The sequence below is a fragment of the Trichomycterus rosablanca genome, chromosome 20 (assembly GCF_030014385.1).
Source record: "Trichomycterus rosablanca isolate fTriRos1 chromosome 20, fTriRos1.hap1, whole genome shotgun sequence".
Taxonomy (NCBI): Eukaryota; Metazoa; Chordata; class Actinopteri; order Siluriformes; family Trichomycteridae; genus Trichomycterus; species Trichomycterus rosablanca.
In genome coordinates this window covers 20,856,462-20,875,179 of record NC_086007.1, presented here as the reverse complement: position 1 = coordinate 20,875,179, position 18,718 = coordinate 20,856,462, and the positions used below count along the sequence as shown (strand labels likewise).

The 18,718-nt window shown below is 45.0% G+C and overlaps 1 protein-coding gene across 4 annotated transcripts in view; it reads right to left on the bottom strand.

Moving 5' to 3' along the window:
* Window positions 1-18,718, bottom strand: part of LOC134334567 (complement C1q tumor necrosis factor-related protein 5-like) — a 77,557-nt gene that overhangs the window by 50,264 nt on the left and 8,575 nt on the right. For all 4 annotated transcript variants that reach the window (XM_063016930.1, XM_063016931.1, XM_063016932.1 and 1 more), the window contains exons 2-3: window positions 5,423-5,495; window positions 1,030-4,337 (exon numbers count right to left, since the gene is read on the bottom strand). In XM_063016930.1, the coding sequence (XP_062873000.1) occupies window positions 1,030-4,337; window positions 5,423-5,495 (3,381 nt within the window). The remainder of the gene's footprint in view (window positions 1-1,029; window positions 4,338-5,422; window positions 5,496-18,718) is intronic.

The following is an 18,718-nucleotide window of genomic DNA, read 5'->3' as shown; positions in this document are numbered from 1 at the left end:
CCCCTGCGCTCTGACCCCAAATTCTGAAGGAGCCAGAATACAGAATTTACAGAACTATATATACACTGATCAGCCATAACATTCAAACCACCTCCTAGTTCTACAATTACTGACTGTTGTCCATCTGTTTCTCTGCATGCTTTTTTAGCCCCCTTTCATGCTGTTCTTCAATAGTCAGGACCACCACAGAGTAGGTATTATTTAGGTGGTGGATCATTCTCAGCCCTGCAGTGACACTGACATGGTGGTGGTGTGTTAGTGTGTGTTGTGCTGGTATGAGTGGATCAGACACAGCAGCGCTGATGGAGTTTTTAAACACCTCACTGTCCCTGCTGGACTGAGAATAGTCCACCAACCAAAAATATCCAGTCAACAGCGCCCGTGGCCAGCATCCTGTGACCACTGATGAAGGTCTAGAGGATGACCAACTCAAACAGCACCAATAGATGAGCAATCGTCTCTGACTTTACACCTACAAGGTGGACCAACTAGGTAGGAGTGTCTAATAGAGTGGACACGATAATTAAAACCATGTCAGTGTCACTGCAGTGCTGAGAATGATCCACCACCTAAATAATACCTGCTCTGTGGTGGTCCTGTGGGGGTCCTGACCATTGAAGAACAGAGTGAAAGCAGGCTAACAAAGCATGTAGAGAAACCGATAAAATGAACAAGGAGGTGGCTTTAATGTTATGGCTGATCAGTTTATGTAGGCCAGTAGGTTCAAACATCCCAACAACACTGCTGCACCTCATACACAAAATAAAAACAACACATACTAACATGTTATTACCATGTTAGTGTCATTCTAGTACGGAGAATGGTGGGGGTCCAGTTGGGGAGGGTGACAAAGTGTGACAAAGCAATGGACGTATCTTCCTAGGTAGGTGTACCTAATAAAGTGCTCAGTGAGTGTATATTAGTAAATATGTATTGTGAAATGCCAGCATGTCCTCTGGCTATCCTAAACTAGCATGATCTGGAGGATTTGGTAATGGGGACTTGAACTTGAAGCCTTGAAACACCAACCTGTACTTTAGGCTGATCCACTGATTTCACCGACTTGCTCTTCTCTATCTTGGAGAGCTGGGCTTTGGCCTGTTCCAGCAAGCCTGCTACACGCCTATCTGTTGCCGGTTGTTTTTCAGCATGAGCAAGCACAGACCTAAGGGCTGCTGTGGTGGGGGAATTTCCAGAATGCCTGGGTTGGATGGGTGCACTCGATCTCTCTTTATCCTTGACCTTCTCCGCTCCTTCGACTTCCGCACCTTTTTCTGACAATCTGCCCTTTTTCGACAGACGTCCCTTGGATGACAGTTGTACCACGCTCGTCTCGACCGCAGAGGCCTCTACGCTGGCACTGGGGTCGATAGAAACAGATTTCTTCTGTCCAGCTATCTTTTTCTGGGTTGACGATTCTTCAACATCCCTGCCATCCAGAGCGAAAAAGCTGCCACCTTCTGCAGTAAGACTCCTTCCTCTTCTTTCCCAATCTTTTTTTGCTTCTCTTTTACCTTCCCTATTTCGCTCCGTCTCTCTTTCTTTCTCTTTGAGGAGTTCACGCGAAGAGACAGTGCGCTCTCTGCCTACTTTTACAGCACCTCCACTTGTACCTTGGGGACTGGAAGCAGAACGAGGGAAGAGCTGTGATGAGGAAGAGGCTAAACTCCCACATCCACCGAGGCACCCATCCACTCTTCGAGCATCGGAGGCCCCGTGATTGATGGGACCAAGGGGGCCGGATGAGAAGCTATTAAAAGGGGCTTGAGTTAAGGCACTTGAGGCGATTGGACTGACTGCGACCCCAGGTAAAGGGCTGGAGTTACCAGTCACACTTGTGGGAACTGAGCTGGTCAGTGCGGAAATGTCGGAGGAGCTTTTCCCGGCCTGAGTTCCTAACTGACTGCTCCTGGTGGTCATGGAGTGCGAGGGTGATCTGGGTTGTCCACGCGAATGCCCGAACGTTCTCCTCTTTCTTCGTGACAGTGCTCTGTTTGACGGTGACGTAGCCTGGAGAGGAGACTGAGAGCCTGGGCTGCTCCCTGAGGAAGATGGAAGAGTAACCACCTCGTATATGCGGGAGTGAGCGGCGCTTGGAGTAAATCGAGGGGCACGCAAGAGTGGGCTGCGTTTCTGGAGCGGTGACTCGAAACGAGATGAGGGTTGTTGATGATGATGATGATGATGCAAGGGGGAAAACAACCTAGTGCCTACCCCAGGTACGCCACCCGGAGCAGGGAAACCCCCTGGTGCGACGCCACCTCCACCAGGTCCAGGAGGCATCAGTCCGACATCCTCGGGCGTAAGTGGTGGAGGGCGGAAGTTATCAAAGATGGGCTTGCGAATAAGGCCCGCTTTTGCATACTTCGCAGAGGAAAAATATTGCTGCTCCGTGCGAGACGAAGATGTCCATCGAAACGTGGGCTCTCGCAGAATGGCACGACGTTTGTCATGAGAACCGGGGAGTATCGGAGGTGACGGTAAAAAGGGATGAGGCATGATCCATGCAGAGTGGGAATGATGTTCACTGATGGCGGGTACATTGGAGGATGCTAACTGTGGAGGCTGAGGTGGAGTCAAAAGAGGGGGTGGCGGAGGAGAGGAAGAAGATGAAGCAGTAGAAGAGGCATGGTGGGACCCTGCTTGAGAAGGAGACATGAGAACACCTGTAGCAGGACTAATAATGGCCCTTTTCCTATTGCTGATCAGATTACTTCGACCACGTGACACAAGATTGCCTCTCCTAAGGCCGTGACCTCTTCGTCCCCGTCTGTTTGGCTCCAACAACTCCATGTGCTCCGTCTCGGGTTCAGATGGTGGGGACAGTGGACGTGGGGAATGATGCAGACTGGCCTCCCTCTCTCCGTGAGAAGAAGGGGAATGATCAGGCTCCTCCGAGAGCTCCTGGGTGCCATCTGAGATCTGCGAGTCGCACGAGGAGTCGTCTAGACTGGGGCTGCTGGACCGGGAGGATTCGCCCGAGGACAGCTGGGAGGAATGTTGGGACACCGCGCTGGAGCCGCAGGACGCCGCGCTGCTACTGAAGCGACCGTTGCTGTTGTTGCAGCTGTTGTTACTGAGAAGATTCGCTCCTGCAACAACGGTGGCACTACCAGTGGGGGCAGGGGGTGGAGGAGAAGTAAATGTATCGACGATGGGACCTGTTACAGGAACGGTAGCCGTTGCAGTTGTAGTCGGAGCAGTGGAAACAAGGGTAGATGATGTTGTTGAGGGCTGGGAGGCTGACGCTGGCACAGCAGATTCAAAACGTGCGATTTTTGTGTTAGGGGGTGGGGCGCCGAAGTTGGGTTCATCTTCGATAAATCGCTTCGGAGTCTTAATAATTCGCAGGGATACTGTACTCACGACGGGCATGATGAACTGACGAATGTTTTTTAACGGTGTCCTTCTGTTCCTCCTTACACCAGCATCCGTATCTGCTGATCCCTGGCCTCCCCCGGCCTCCTTCTCTAATAGCTTCTTTTTCTGTGCCCCCTTCTTAGCCCGCTGGAGTAACTGCTTTGCTATAGTGGTATCAGTGCGTTTGGAAGGTGGAGCGATGCTCAGCTTGATGTGGCGCGGGCTTTGACGTAGATTTAAGGGCCTTCCGATTTTCGAAGGTGTGATTGGATCGACCGTTAACAGGGAGCCCTGAGGATCTGGGCTAGTGCGTTCATCAGCAGGATGAGAGGCCCTGAGCTTGGAATGCTGTGTAGTCCGAGTCTCCAGATCTCGCTCCTTTAAGGCCTTTTGTTTGGCAGTGCCAGCCTCCGTGAGGGTCGACTCCGAGGCCAAGGTTGCGCCAACAGTCTCGGCTTTGCGGCGCTCAGCGGAAGGAGGTCTGCCACGCCTCCTCCTTGGCACGACGGGGACTGGGACACTTTTTAAGAGGCCGGACTTCAGGGGCTTCAGCTTTACATCCTGCAGTCGCTTCAGTTTGGTTAACTTGGAACCGCGGTTCAATTTGTGGAATTTGGTCACAGTTTCTTGCTGCACGGAACTGATAAAAGTTCTCTTTGCGGCCTTTTTGTCCCTGCTGTCTTCCAGCGCGTCCTGGTGACGTGCTGGACTTGAGCTGTGTTCCTGTCCAGCATCCATACTGTCACTAGGCAAGACCTGGCCAATTTGTAGCGAGCTTCTATGGCTGGCGGACGCAGGCGGGCGGCCTCTTCTTTTTTCTCCAGAACCAGGGGGTCTTCCTGGTGGCCGTTTAGTCTTCTCTGTGGGTGGACCTGTGACGACAGATGAGGGTTGGGGTTCAACACCTGGAGCCGATTTCTGTGGAGTTGAACCTTTTGGGGGACGACCTCTTGGTTTCTTTTCCTGTGACGAAGTAGCTAAAGGAAATATAAAGAATTTAATTTCAATGACTGAATGACCTCTTCATAGAGATAGAGGCAATGTCTGACAAAATGTCATTTATAAAGGCTATGGAGACGAAGTTGGCAGGTAATTTCTGAAGGCAGAAACCAGTTTAAACTTACCTTTACTTACCATGTACACTGATCAGCCATAACATTAAAACCACCTCCTTGTTTCTACACTCACTGTCCATTTTATCAGCTCCACTTACCATATAGAAGCACTTTGTAGTTCTACAATTACTGACTGTAGTCCATCTGTTTCTCTGCATGCTTTGTTAGCCCCCTTTCATGCTGTTCTTCAATGGTCAGGACCCCCACAGGACCACTACAGAGCAGGTATTACTTGGTGAGTGAATGAGACACAGCAATGCTGATGGAGTTTTTAAACACCTCACTGTCACTGCTGGACTGAGAATAGTCCACCAACCAAAAACATCCAGCTAACAGCACCCCACGGGCAGCGTCCTGTGACCACTGATGAAGGTCTAGAAGATGACCAACTCAAACAGCAGCATTAGATGAGCGATCGTCTCTGACTTTACATCTACAAGGTGGACCAACTAGGTAGGAGTGTCTAATAGAGTGGACAGTGAGTGCACAGCACAACACACACTGCAGTGCTGAGAATGATCCACCACCTAAACAACACCTGATCTGTAGTGGTCCTGTGGGGGTCCTGACCATTGAAGAACAGCGTGAAAGCAGGCTAAAAAGGTATGTAGAGAAACAGATTGACTACAGTCAGTAATTATAGAACTACAAAGTGCTCCTAAATGATAAGTGGAGCTGATAAAATGGGCAGTGAGTGTAGAAACAAAGAGGTGATTTTAATGTTATGGCTTATCAGTGTATATTTAGAGAGAAAAATGACTTGAATATTGAGGCAGTATAAGATCCGCTTGGGTCCAACATCATTTAAAGGCAATCGTGAAGGATCACAATGAGCTTATATTAGTAAGGATATTGTAATAAAATAATTACTGGTGTTAAGCAGTAAATTGCAACTTATGACTAATTAAAATCAGAAGATGAAGACTCAGAAGTTAAAGACTCATTACCTGTCGAGGTCCTTTCTGGACTCTGTATTCTTCCATTTTCAGTGACCGTACCAAAGCCTCCGAATGCATCTTCCTGAAAAAAATCAATGTGGAGATGCAATTAGCTGAATTTATTCATTGACGCGTCCGCATAACACAGATTTTATAGATGCGTTGCTGGTGATTCATGTACTTGTCAGATCTTATGACTCGGTAAGACCTTGACAATCGCCACGTCAGCATGCTGTCCAGCGCCACCTACAAACTGACTGCAGGGCAGGAAAACTCTCAGCAATTCACTTACTCACATTGTCCCTCCAATCTAGTCGTATCCAAATACCCGATTGCATTACACTTCCTCTGTATCGATACTGATCTCCACTCCTGATTGAGAAGAGCGAGACTGACACACGCCCCCTCCGACACGTGTGAAGTAGCCGACTGCATCTTTTCACCCGCATGATGCGAGTTCACATGCGGATCAGCTTTGTGTTTGGAGAGCCACACCCTGATCAACTCGTTATTTCTCGGCGCCATCAATCAGCTAGCAGAGGTCATAACTGCATCAGTTATGAGGTCCCGGGTCTGGCTCCCACCCTGTATGAACAACAGCCAATCGTTGTTCATGTAGCCGCCCAGCGTACAGGATGGCAGAGCTTAGTTTTGAACCGACGAGTTCGAAATGTCAGCTCTGTTATGCTAGAGTGTTTAACTTTTATTTTTAATGCAATTCAATCGCTTTTCTCCCAATTTAGCGTAGCCAATCCGCTCTTGGGGATCCCAAAGGCGTCCAAGGAGGGCGTATATTCACTTGACACTCACTCCCTCCGACGTGTGCGCAGTCCACCAATCCCTTCTTATTCAAGGCTTCGGGTGCGGAGAGCCACACCGATCTCTGCGCGCCTCCACTAAGCAAGGTCCTTACACAGTGTTGATAACCCTATCCCTTAGTCTGGTCTTTTCCCACCCAGCAGACTGGAAGCCAATTTTGTCTGCTAGAGGGCGCCCAGCCGACCGGTAGCAGAGCCAGGAGCTCAGAATCTCGGCGCTGGTGTGCTAGAGGATTATCCCGCTGTGCCACCTGGGCACCTCATGAGATGTATTTTTGATACAATATTAGTAGACCAATGGGATTTGTTTTCCTCTGTGGATTTGCGTGTGAGGAAGGGTTCGCGTACGCCCCAGAGCCACGCCCCAATCTCTATGCTCCTCCATTCTGTACAGGTGCCCTGGGCAAGCAAGGTCCTTACACAGTGTTGATAACCCCACCTCTTAGTCCGGTCTTTCCCACCCAGCAGACTGGAAGCCAATTGTGCCTGCTAAAGGGCGCCCAGCTGACCGGTAAAAGAGCCGAGATTCTAACCCGGGAGCTCAGAATCTCGGCGCTGGTGTGCTAGAGGATTATCCCGCCGCGCCACCTGGGCATCTCATGAGACTTATTTTTTATACAATATTAGTAGACCAATGGGATTTGTTTTCCTCTGTGGATTTGCGTGTGAGGAAGGGTTCGCGTACGCCCCAATCTCTATGCTCCTGGTGTGGATGAACTTGACTGGCCTGCATAGAATGCTGACCTCAGCCCCATGGAATACCCCTGGGATGAACTACAATGGTAGGCTCTCTCGTCCAATATCCAGTGTCTGACCTCACAAACGGCAAGAGAAAAAGATCAAGATCCTAAGACTGTTGAACCCTTCCTGACACAACCCTACTTTTTATCTGGGCTTGGGACCAGCACTGAGAACACACTGACAAGTGCACCTCTTAATGGCTAGGCTGTATGACCACCCTTCCCAGGCCTCTTCATTCCTGTCCAGAAGAAAGTGGACAACGTTGCAAGAACTGGTTGAATCTGTAGGAATTCCTTCAATCTCCGAGCAACCGATGCACCACTTTAGATTTTCTACGCATGAAATTAAACAATAGATTAATAAAATCTTTATTTAGACGTGCACGTCATGCCAAGAATATAACCACACACTCCCTACAGCCTACTTTATCCCTACCTCTAGGGATACTGCTGTAACACATCCCGAAAGCCAGAGATAGTTCATCTGATCTAATTCTGTCACCAAAGTGTAGGTAGGTCATAATTCCAAAGCAAGGAGACTATCTTACTTAAATCACATCTGGACTTAAGACAAAAATACATTCTAGATAGATTGCCAATTTGCACAGGGCATCAAAAGGGTTGGGGCACACCTATCAATCATTGAATTTGGGTGTTTTAATCAGTCCCACTGCCACAGATGTATAAAACCAGTCTAGCCAAAGTCTGAGTCGTTCTAAATGGCTCACTGAGTTTGACTGTGGTACTGTAATGGGATGCCACCATTGCTACAAGTAAGTTTGTGCAAGCCCCTCAGGTGGCGCAGCGGTAAAGTTTGGGTTTCGAATACATCGTATCGAATCTCAGCTCTGCCTTTCTGACTAGGCTGGGCGGCAGCATGAACGACGATTGGCTGTTGTTCAGGGTTAGAGGGTAAAAAAGTCAGATCATAGGTCCTCATAACTGGTGTAACTGTAGCGCCTGCACAGGGCTGAAGAATAATGCTGATGGGGGTGCGGCCCTCCGTACATAGTACCCGTCGGTGTATGAACTCGACTCGTGCAGGTAAAAAATGCAGTCTGTACTGACTGTACGTGCCGGAGGGGGCGTATGTCGGTTGAGAGGCGTCCTCAGTCAGCGGTGAAGGGTCAAATCAGTATAGAGGACGCAGTCAGGGTAATTGGACACGACAAGATTAGGGGAGAAACAGAAAAAATTCAAGTAAGTCTGTGCAATTCCTTCCCTCCTAGATATTCCACGATCAACTGTGAGTGGCTTTATTAAAAGTGAAAGTGTTCAGGAGCCACAGCAACTCAGCCCCAGTGGCAGATCATATAAAGTGCTGAGTCGCATAGTGCATAAAAGCTGCCGACGTTGTGCTGACTCGATGACTGGCATTAACATCAGCACAAGAATTGAGTGCCAAGATCTTCATGGCATGGGTCTCCATGACCGAGCAGCTGCGTGCAAGCTGCATTACATCACCAAACACAATGCCAAGTTGGATGGAGTGGTGTAAAGTACACCACCACTGGGCTTCTCTATGTGGCAGTCTGATGGACAAGTTTGGGATCAGCGAATGCCAGGAGAACATCACTTGCCTGACTGCATTGCGCCAGCTGTGAAGTTTGGTGGAGGAGCGATAATACTGTAGGCTTGTTTTTTTTAGGCTCAGTTTCCGTGCAGATAAATCTTGATGCTTCAGCATACCAGGACATTTTGAACAATTGCATGCTGCAGACTTTGTGGTGATCGGTTGGGGAAGTCCCTTGAAGTCCCCAGCATGACTGTGCCCCAGTGCACAAAGCAAAGTCCATAAAGGAATGGTTGGGTGTGTCTGGTGTGGAAGAACTTGACTGGCCTGCATAGAGTGCCGACTTCAACACTCTTGCCCTATAGGAGTCTCTGAACTCACAGATGGCAAGAGGAAAAGATCAAGATCCTAAGACGTAGAGGGTACACTGTTACACCCTTCCTGACACAACCCTACGTTTTTATCTGGGCTTGAAACCAGCACTGAGAATGCACTGACAAGTGCACCTCTTACTGGCTATGCTGTATGATCACCCTCCCCAGACATAGCCAACCATGTCTGTGTAATTAGTAGTGGGCTAGCATCCTGGTCAGTATGGACTGCATGTTAAGCTTTGCATATGTGGATCTGTGTGTAACAATGTTTATTTATTTATTTATTCATTTTTTACAAAAATGATGTGGATATTTTGCATTACGCTCCAGTATAAAGGCAGACATGGTAAACTGCCATCTAGTGGCGGGATGCGGTCACTTTGCAGGTCACAAAATCAACATGCATTGTGGAAGATGCAGTTTATGTATCGATTTTACGATTTTATGGTGTATTTTAAGACAACCATACGTCTTTTAAGCTCTCCTCTCCACCAATGCCGATCCCCGCTCTGATCGAGGAGAGCGAAGCTAACCCACGCCCCCTCCGACACGTGAACAGCAGCCGTATGCATTTTGTCCCCTACACTTTGACGAGTGCACTCCGGATCAGCACTGTGTACGGAGAGACACACCCTGACAGCACTCTTTTCCCGTCTCTGTGCAGGCGTCATCAATCAGCCAGCAGAGGTCGTAATTGCATTAGTTACGAATGAATATAATATCCCACCCCTATCTGAACAACAGGCCAATTGTTGTTCATGAGGCTACTCAGCCCAGCCGGCAGGCAGAGCCAAGACTCGATACGATGTATTCAAGATCCCAGCGTTGTGCCACCTGAGCGTCCTTGTAAACCACAGTGGGACCAGATTGCCACCATTTTTATTAAGCATATTTTGTTTTGCGTTTCGTTTTGATGCGTTGTTTGTGTTGCCTGAGTTGTAGTAAAAGTACCCTCTTCTGCTTTAAAGTACCCTCATCTAATAATTGTAGTTACGTAGTAATGTAGCACTGCAGCTCTGAGTCACAATGGCATCAGTGGTGACAGCGCGACTCTGCCCCAGGCGCACTCTCACGCTTTCTCACTTAGCATACACACACAATACATGGCACAAACTGCAAGATGTAAACAATATCCAGCGACAGGAGAGAGGCGAGCAGGAGGAGGAAAGATGGGCACGGTGCTGCTCTGACCACAGAGTAGCTGCAGATGCAGAGATGAAAAAAAAAAAGCTCCGCCGCTGACAAGCACGAATGAAAAGCTAATCTAAACAACACCGCCTACGCACGACAAGTTTCTGACTCCTCGCTGCAGGCCGAGATGCCCAATCAACGCCCACGGTTATAGAGCTCGGAGATGCTGGGCGCGGGAACGTGTCCGTGCGAATGGCAAACGCATAGACACCTGGTCTGAGTGGAAAACTGGAAGGTCCAGAGTGTGGCAAACGGATTTGAATATGGCCTGCCATAACAAACACTAACAGAACATCAAGGTTTAAGCTTTCTTACAAGCTAGACTACACAAAGTGGATTAGAAATTAAATGCCCAACCAATAGTCTGGGGCTAATCAAACTATACAATGGTCAAACTGAAAAAGCGCAAAGTGCTTCCCTTTGGGGCCATCTGTCCACTTTAGTTAACAAAAGGTTAAAAGCAGCCTGTTTGTTTACATAGGGTCATGGTGTAGCTCATACTGAGCAGATGGTCGCTAGATGGACCCTGGAAAGTGAGACACTGCAATAAACTTGAGAACTAGGCAGAAACTGGCACGTGCAGTAAAACTATACCCCTGTAAGAAAGCACTTATTATGCTATTATGCTACTGTACTGTACTATACGCTATAATCACTGTAGACTTACAAATCCACATCAAGCAGCGTAACAGATCATTAAATGTAAACGTCCGGACACATGACAGAACATATATGAAATGTGGAACCCACTTTTACTTTTAAACCATAGGGATCCAGAGTTTTGACAGCTGTTGCTGGATTAGATCAAATCCTTTATGTTGGATCCTATTTAGTAGGGATGTCCCGATCACGTTTTTTGTTCCCGATCCCGAAACCGATACTTGTATTTTCTAGATATTGTCTAGATAAGAACTAGATAATACTGTTCACACAGTGCACACTTCAAGTACATTACAGTTATTCAGATTAAGCAATAGCTTTTCCTACAGCACTGCAGAGCTATTCAGTTGTTAAACATGTACACTGGATTAATGTTCTTTTATTTTTACAAAATAAAAGTAAACAAACTTAGTGCAGCATTGTAGTAGTAAAACTAAAACACTCAAAATGAAGTGAAGGTTCTTTTTGAGGAAAATCAGCATCTCTGCCGTGTTAGCGGACAGCCGGTTCCTCATCACATCACATAATAATAAACTCGCTGTATTCGACTGAGTGTTTATTTTTTAGGTGCCGTATCAAATTGGTAGTAATTGTAGATCGTTTGGTTAAATGATATCTGGTTTGTTTCTTATGAGCCACCGTACTTGTATGCGTGTTGTAACTGTAACAAACTTTTCTGTGGTTGTATTGTGACAACGGTTTGATGGACGTTTCTACGCGAAGTGAGTGTGTTTTGACCCTTTGGGGCTTCCATAGTGCATGTAATAGCGTGCTTGGCTAACGCGATGACTAACTGTCCGCTATTCGGTACCGTAACAGAAGAAGTTAATAAAGTGCTATGCTCTTGACAATTTGTGAATATACCGTGTATTTATTTCTTTATTAGGCAAGTGCATCACTACGACGCTCGGTTACATAACTAAGCCGATCAGAGCGCTTGATACTGAGATGTCGTTCAGTCTTGTAACACGTAAACTCGTAAAAGCTGTACGTTATGGTCCTGAAGTTTTCATACTCGGATTAAAAGATATTGATTTGTAAACCGGAGTGATCCTGGACTCACACACCATATAAATAGTAAAATCCTACAGTAATGAACGCAGCTCTGCTCCTACCGCCTCGTGAAACGCTCGCATTGCAGACGTTACACTTCGCTGTTGGACTTGTTTCACTTTCCAATTTAAAGTATTTCCACACAGCGGACATGCTGAAGTAAAACGAAGGATCGGGCTTAGGATCGGCCTTAGCGAAGCTGATATCGATCAGTTAAAAAATGCCTTGATCGACCCGGACATCCCTACTATTTAGTCCTACATGCGTCTATGTCTGCATCGGAATTATAAAAAGGTTTAAACACTGTATAGATGTACTTTTTGGGCATACAATTACTCACTGTTGCCCATCTGTTGCTTTGTACGGTTTGTTACCCCATCATACAATAGAACAGGGATTAAAAATTCCTCCCTCTGATTCACAGATTTGATTTTAACTGTTTTAGAAATAAACCATTCATAAGTTTTAAACCGCACACAAGGGTTCAAGGCTGGAATACCCTAGACAGGGCGACAATCAATCCCGGGGCATCAGACATCCTCCCCTCTGACAGAGTCAATCATGTCTGTATAGACGTCCGGCCGACTCATTTCCCAAAGCAGCTATTTTTCCGCTACTGAATCCCTGAATCCCCTGAATCGGTTCATTGAGTCAACTCCCTGGTTTACTTCTTCCGATCCTGCCTGTCTGCTGAGGTTCAAGCTTTCCTACAAGCAGGACTACACAAAGTGGATTAGAAATTAAATGACCACCCAACAGTCAGGGGGCTATACTGTACAACGGTCAAACTGAAAAAGAGCAAAGCGCTTCCCTTTTATACGTCTTGCCGACTGATAACAAAGGTTCAAATCTCAGCGGTGGCCGACTAGCGTTTTCCAAGGCAGTTGTTTTTCCACTACTGAATCCCTCAATCAAATCGATTTGCTTCTTCCATTCCTTTTTTCCTTTAGTTTAGATTCAGAGAGCAGCACAGGGCTGTGATTATGTGTCAGTACATTGGTGGATCGAGTAGCTGGCTGCTGACCAGGTCACAGTTGCACCTATTGCTCTTACTCTCTAGTCTCTGTGTTAAATCCTCTACTAGGAATTGAAAAAAACAAATACATTCCTTTTTAATTACTAGTATTTATCACACTTATTGTGTGTTTCTGCTCCCTTTTTGTTGTTCAATAGCTTTTCCATAGTATTTCTGATTCTGTACTTGGGGCCAGAATCAGCCTGATGGTGAGTCTTTCTACAACAGTTTATCTAATATGGCTCTATAGCATGTTTAGGCACACAAATTTGGATTCCGTAGTAAAAGAAAGCTCATACTTCTCAAAACAATCTAATCAGGGCTCTAGAGTGCGACCTTGGTCGCACATGCGACCTAATTTCTCAATGGTGCGACTAAAAAAAAATCTCAGGTCGCACCGGTGCGACCAGCAGTTCAAGGGGAAAAAAGTCTCCGCTACTCTGAAAGTCTTCCCGTGGTTCAACAACAGACACACATTAGGCCCATATCATGGTCTAAACCAATCAGAGACAGTGAAGAGCGGGACAATATTGTATCGGTGATATGTGAGCGACATTCAGCTCAACCAATCAGAATGCAGCACCGGACGTTCAGTTAGTTTAGTTTTGTATATGAGACTCGCCGGACGGCCAAAGTATAAAAGTTCGGTTTCTGGAGCTAGGCAGTTTAAAGTGTTGTAACGCTTACTGAAGTCCTGACTAAACCGTTACAGTGAAGTCTACCTTGTCGTTTGCTTTTATTCCCACACATTCATCACCACACAGCAAGAGACCCGTAACAGTGGTGAGCCGACCCTCTAGTAGCAATAGGCTAATGCTAGCGGTTAAGTGCGACGATAGCGAAAGTAAAAACACAATAATATTTTCGTTAAGTAAAATATAAAAATAACTAAAAGACAGTGAAGTGTTAGAATACATGTAATCAAAATACACAATGAGTGCACCGCAATCGATTTTGGGAATCTGTGTAAAAGATCCAGTAAAGCCGATAATATAATGCACTTTATTTAAGATTACACTCTTAACACTAGAGCCCCATACACACAAAAAAAAAAAAAAAAAATATATATATATATATATATATATATATATATATACATACATACATACATGAATAGATATACGCTATTATTATTGTTATAATTTTTATAATAGTGTACTATAATGAGATTATAATACTATAATTAACTGTAAAGAGCATGGGAAAACCATGGCCGTCAAAATTGTATTTGTGACTGGTTCTAATACATTTTGAATTGAAAGGATGAAAAGCACAATGCATCTATAAAACACATTACATGCCGCAGTAAATGCACTGCCCATGGGTCCCCTCTCCCCACTGCCTTTCAGCGGCAGACAGCAACAAACATCAACAGACGAGGCCATGTTGACCAGACTGTTATTTAATCATTTACAAGTCAATATTGCCTATATGGACAGCGAAAAAACAAGTGAACCTGTAAAACTAAGGTGTTAAATGCGATGCAGTTGAAAATTAGGGTGCACCTAACTTTTGTGCTGGTGCACCTAAGAAAAAAAGTTAGGCGTACCAGTGCAACCAGTGCAAAAAGTTAGTCTAGAGCCCTGCTAATGCTAAGAAGATAACTAACCACTAGAAATGAAAAGAACAGGGTGTAAAAAAAATTCACTCTGGTTGTTTCCCCCAACAAAACCTCATAAAAGTAGGGAAATTCCTGACGACTTTGATTGGCCATCATCTCGCCCCTTCATGACTTCAAAAGCACCTGGAGAAATTTCCCTTTACATTATGCAAATAAACCTCATGCATCTGATGTACCAGTTATCGTGTAGCTCCGAGTCTGTACAGAGAGCATGTTCCAACACCTAACGCCCACGCAACTGGAGAGCTGTGGCTTTAAGACAGAGGCGTTATAAAAACAAAACCACGCTGTGTGTTAGGTGTAATGAGGGGGCATAAAAATGAAGAAAGACAACAGCTCTAAGGACTCAAATGGTTGTTGCCTCCACAAAGCCTCCAAACCAACCCCCTACCCCCTACCCCCTAAAGTAAGACTAAAACTCTTGTGACAAAAAAAAAAGTTAAATAAAGCCATGGAGGGAGGGGTCTGCACCCGCTTCCCTCCCAAGGCTATCCCAAGGGGAGGAGGGTTTTGCCCTTCATCCTCTGATATCTTCGCCTGTGCTCTTTCAGCCACCCGCGCTTTTTAAAGTCTGGGATAAAAGCAGACACAAAGCTTCCTGCTATGATCCACATGCTGTCTGGGGGGGGCGGGGTCCTCTCCACATAAATAGGCCAAACACCTGCTGGACCTTTTTTTTGCTCTGTATAAGGAAAGCTACACCATTCGTTTGAAACCAGTGGAGCAAAGCATTCATTTGCAGTATCTATTCAGCTCTTCTTTTGTGTGAGGCCTTGATAGTGATCTTCATTCTGCTCTGGCAAAGTGCTCAGTCTGAAAACTAAGAGGAAGCCGAATGGTGGCTCTGACAACACGATCCACCAGCGACCTGAATTTTTTATTTAATATCGTTCACACATCTTGCCATCCCAAGAAATAGAAAATTTTTAGATTTAAATGTGCACACGTGAAAATACCCTGTCGTAGTACATAGGGATGTAACGATGCACCACAAGACGGTTGAAAATCGGTGCACATGTGCCACAATTCGAATCGGTTATTCATTTAAGATGAATCGATATTCACTTCAAACAGTAGAGGGCGCTGGCGCTATTCACCTCGCCTGGTTGATGGCACTTCACAAAGTTGCCAGGTTCGGAATTTTCCAGCCAAATTTATTTATGCGAGGATACCTTCTTTATTTGTATTATTCATTTATTTATATAATGTTGGATGTTTTAAATTTATTTAAGTTTTTTTTTTACACAATAAGCACTATTTGGCATAGTGTGTACCTACCTCAGAAATAAAAGGACATTCATTATTTAGATAAATAAAAGATAAGCACAAATACAGATTACATCGTTACATCCCTAGTTACAACTTATCCACAGCTTGACGCTATTGGTTATAGATTAGTTATAGGCTCCTGAGTACAGCTACAGTATTAGCTTAGCATAGCATAACATAGTAGTTAGACTGGTTGTTTTAAGAAACTGCAGTGTTTGTTAGCAAAGCATAGCATAGCACTGCAGGCAGATTTAAGAAACTACAGTATTTTATGCTCACTTACTATTAATTCACAGCCTGAGGCTATCGTTATAGACTAGTTATAAGCTTTTGAGAAGAGCTACATTGTTGGTTAGCTTAGCACAGTATAGCAGAAAGCCTGGAAGTTTTAAGAAACTTTTTTTAAAAACTAGTTTTTTTATGCTCAGTTACTACTTTTCCACAGCTTGAGGCTATTTGTTAGCTTAGCGTAGCATAGCAGGCAGATGTTTTTTGTTTTTTTTTTTAAACTACAGTTTTTATGCTCGAACACTATTTATACACAGCTTGAAGCTATTGGTTATAGGCTGGTTATAGGCTTCTGGTATAGCTACAGTGTTAGTTAGCATAGCATAGCATAGCACGCAGACCGCTTGTTTTAAGAAACTACAATTTTGTGCTCAGTTATTACTTATTCACAGTCTGGGGCTATCAGTTATACATTAGTTATAGGCTTCAAAGAAGAGCCACAGTGTTTGTTAGCGTAACATAGCATTGCAGGCAGATTTAAGGAACTACAGTATTTATATGCTCAGGTACTACTTCTCCACAGCTTGAGGCTAATGGCTATAGACTAGTTACAGACTTCTAAGTACAGCCTCATTGTTTATTAGCTTAGCTTAGCATAGCAGTCAGACAGGTTGTTTTAAGAAACTACAATTGTTTGTGCTTAGCAACTATGTATCCACAGGCTGAGGCTGTTATTTATAGACTAGCTATAGACTTCTGAGTGGAGCTACGGTGTTTGTTAGCTTAGCATAGCATAGCATGAAAGGAATACTGGTTGTTTTAAGAAACTTGCTTAGTTACTACTTATCCACAGCTTGAGGCTATCGGTTATAGACTAGCTATAGACTTCTGAGTGGAGCTATAGTGTTTGTTAGCATAGCATAGCATAGCAGGGAGACGATGTTTCTGTGCTCTGTTACTACTTATCTATACTTGCGCTTTGTAGACTTTTACCTTTAGAAATACCACAATAAAACGTATAAATATTAATAAATATACTAATTAAACATGCCATGTCTTGCCATCCCATTTTGGCTACATCCCATCTCACAAAATATTGTATCTCATATTCTGCTAATTCAAGCTAACTGCTAATTTAAGTGTGGTTTTAGTATTTGCGTCTCTACTACTGTGGTTTGCTACTACTGTGGTGAATTTAGGGTGTCATAATGCAGTTATTACACATTCGTAATGCATCCCACGGCATCTAAGTGCTAAACATGCGCATATAATATCATGAGCAAAATTATATCCGCTTTTTATTACTGTTTTTTCGCACTGTCATTGCTTAGAGATTTTTCATTTGTAGTTTATACTATATGGACAAAAGTATTGGGACACATTACACCAACAGGGGCTTCTACAACATCCCATTCTAAATCCTTAGGAATTAATATGGAATCCCCCCTTTGCACCTATAACAGCTTCAACTCTTCTGGGAAGGCTTTCTACAAGACTTTGAAGTGTTTCATTGTGTTTCTTTTGCCCATTCATCCAGAAGATCATTCGTGAGGTCAGACACTGATGTTGGACGAGACAGCCTGGCTCACAATATCCGTTCTAGCTCATTCCAAAGATGTTTGAAAGGGTTGAGGTCGGGACTGGTGTAGGCCAGTTAAGTTCTTCCACACCAAATGCCTTTATGGACCTTGCTTTGTGTACTGAGGTACAGTCACAATGGAACAGAAAAGAGTCTTACCAAAACTGCCCAAAATGTCTTGGTAAGCTGAAGCATTAAGATTTTCCTTCACTGGGCCTAAGGGGCAACTCCTGAAAAACAACCCCATAGCATTATCCAACCGTCACCATACTTCACAGTTACGGCAACCAGCGTTCTCCTGCCATTTGCCAAACCCAGACTCGTCCATCAGCCTGCCAGATTGAGAAGTCCACTTTGTCACCTCACAGGACACATTCCCACTGCTCTAGAGTCAAGTGGTGGCGTGCTTTAAACCACTCCATTCAACGTTCGGCATTGTGCTTGGTGATGTAAGGCTTGAATGCAGCATCCAGCGCATTGACAACTGTTGTCCCAATGCTTTAGTCCAGAGGTTCCCAGCCACAGGGGCGTGGACCAGTCCGTGGGTCATTTATTACCGGGCCGCACAGAAAGAATAAATAATTAGAGATCGCTACATCAGCCAAGAAAACACTGCTTTTATTTCCAACACATGGGTGTTTATCATCTCATATCACCCCCAGGTGGAAGCAGCATCTCAATGCAGCGGGAAAAAAAGCGCTTATTTGTGAGCAGTATAGTTATTCTATTTTAAGTCCCTCCGCCCCCGACGGTCCGTGAAATTATATTTTATGTGAGACCGGTCCGTGGTCCAAAAAGGTTGAAGAGCGCTGCTTTAGTCCATATAGCAGTGTTCAATCAGAAGACAACTAGGGATGTCAGTGTTCGAGTAATGCTGTCAAGTTAAAAAGATAATAAGAAATCGCTACATCAGCCAAGAAAACACTGCTTTTATTTCCAACACATGGGAGTTTATCGTCTCATATCACCCCCAGGTGGAAGCAGCATCTTGTTGCAGCAAAAAGAGCTTATTTGTGAGCAGTATAGTTATTCTACTTCTATTCTATCTAAGTCCCTCCGCCCCCGTCGGACCGTGAAATTATATTTTATATGAGACCGGTCCGTGGTCCAAAAAGGTTGGGAAGCACTGCTTTAGTCCATATAGCAGTGTTCAATCAGAAGAAACTAGGGATGTCAGTGTTGGATTAATGCTGTCATTTAAATCTTTTCACAATATTATGAACAGTAGATGGTAAAAGACTCCA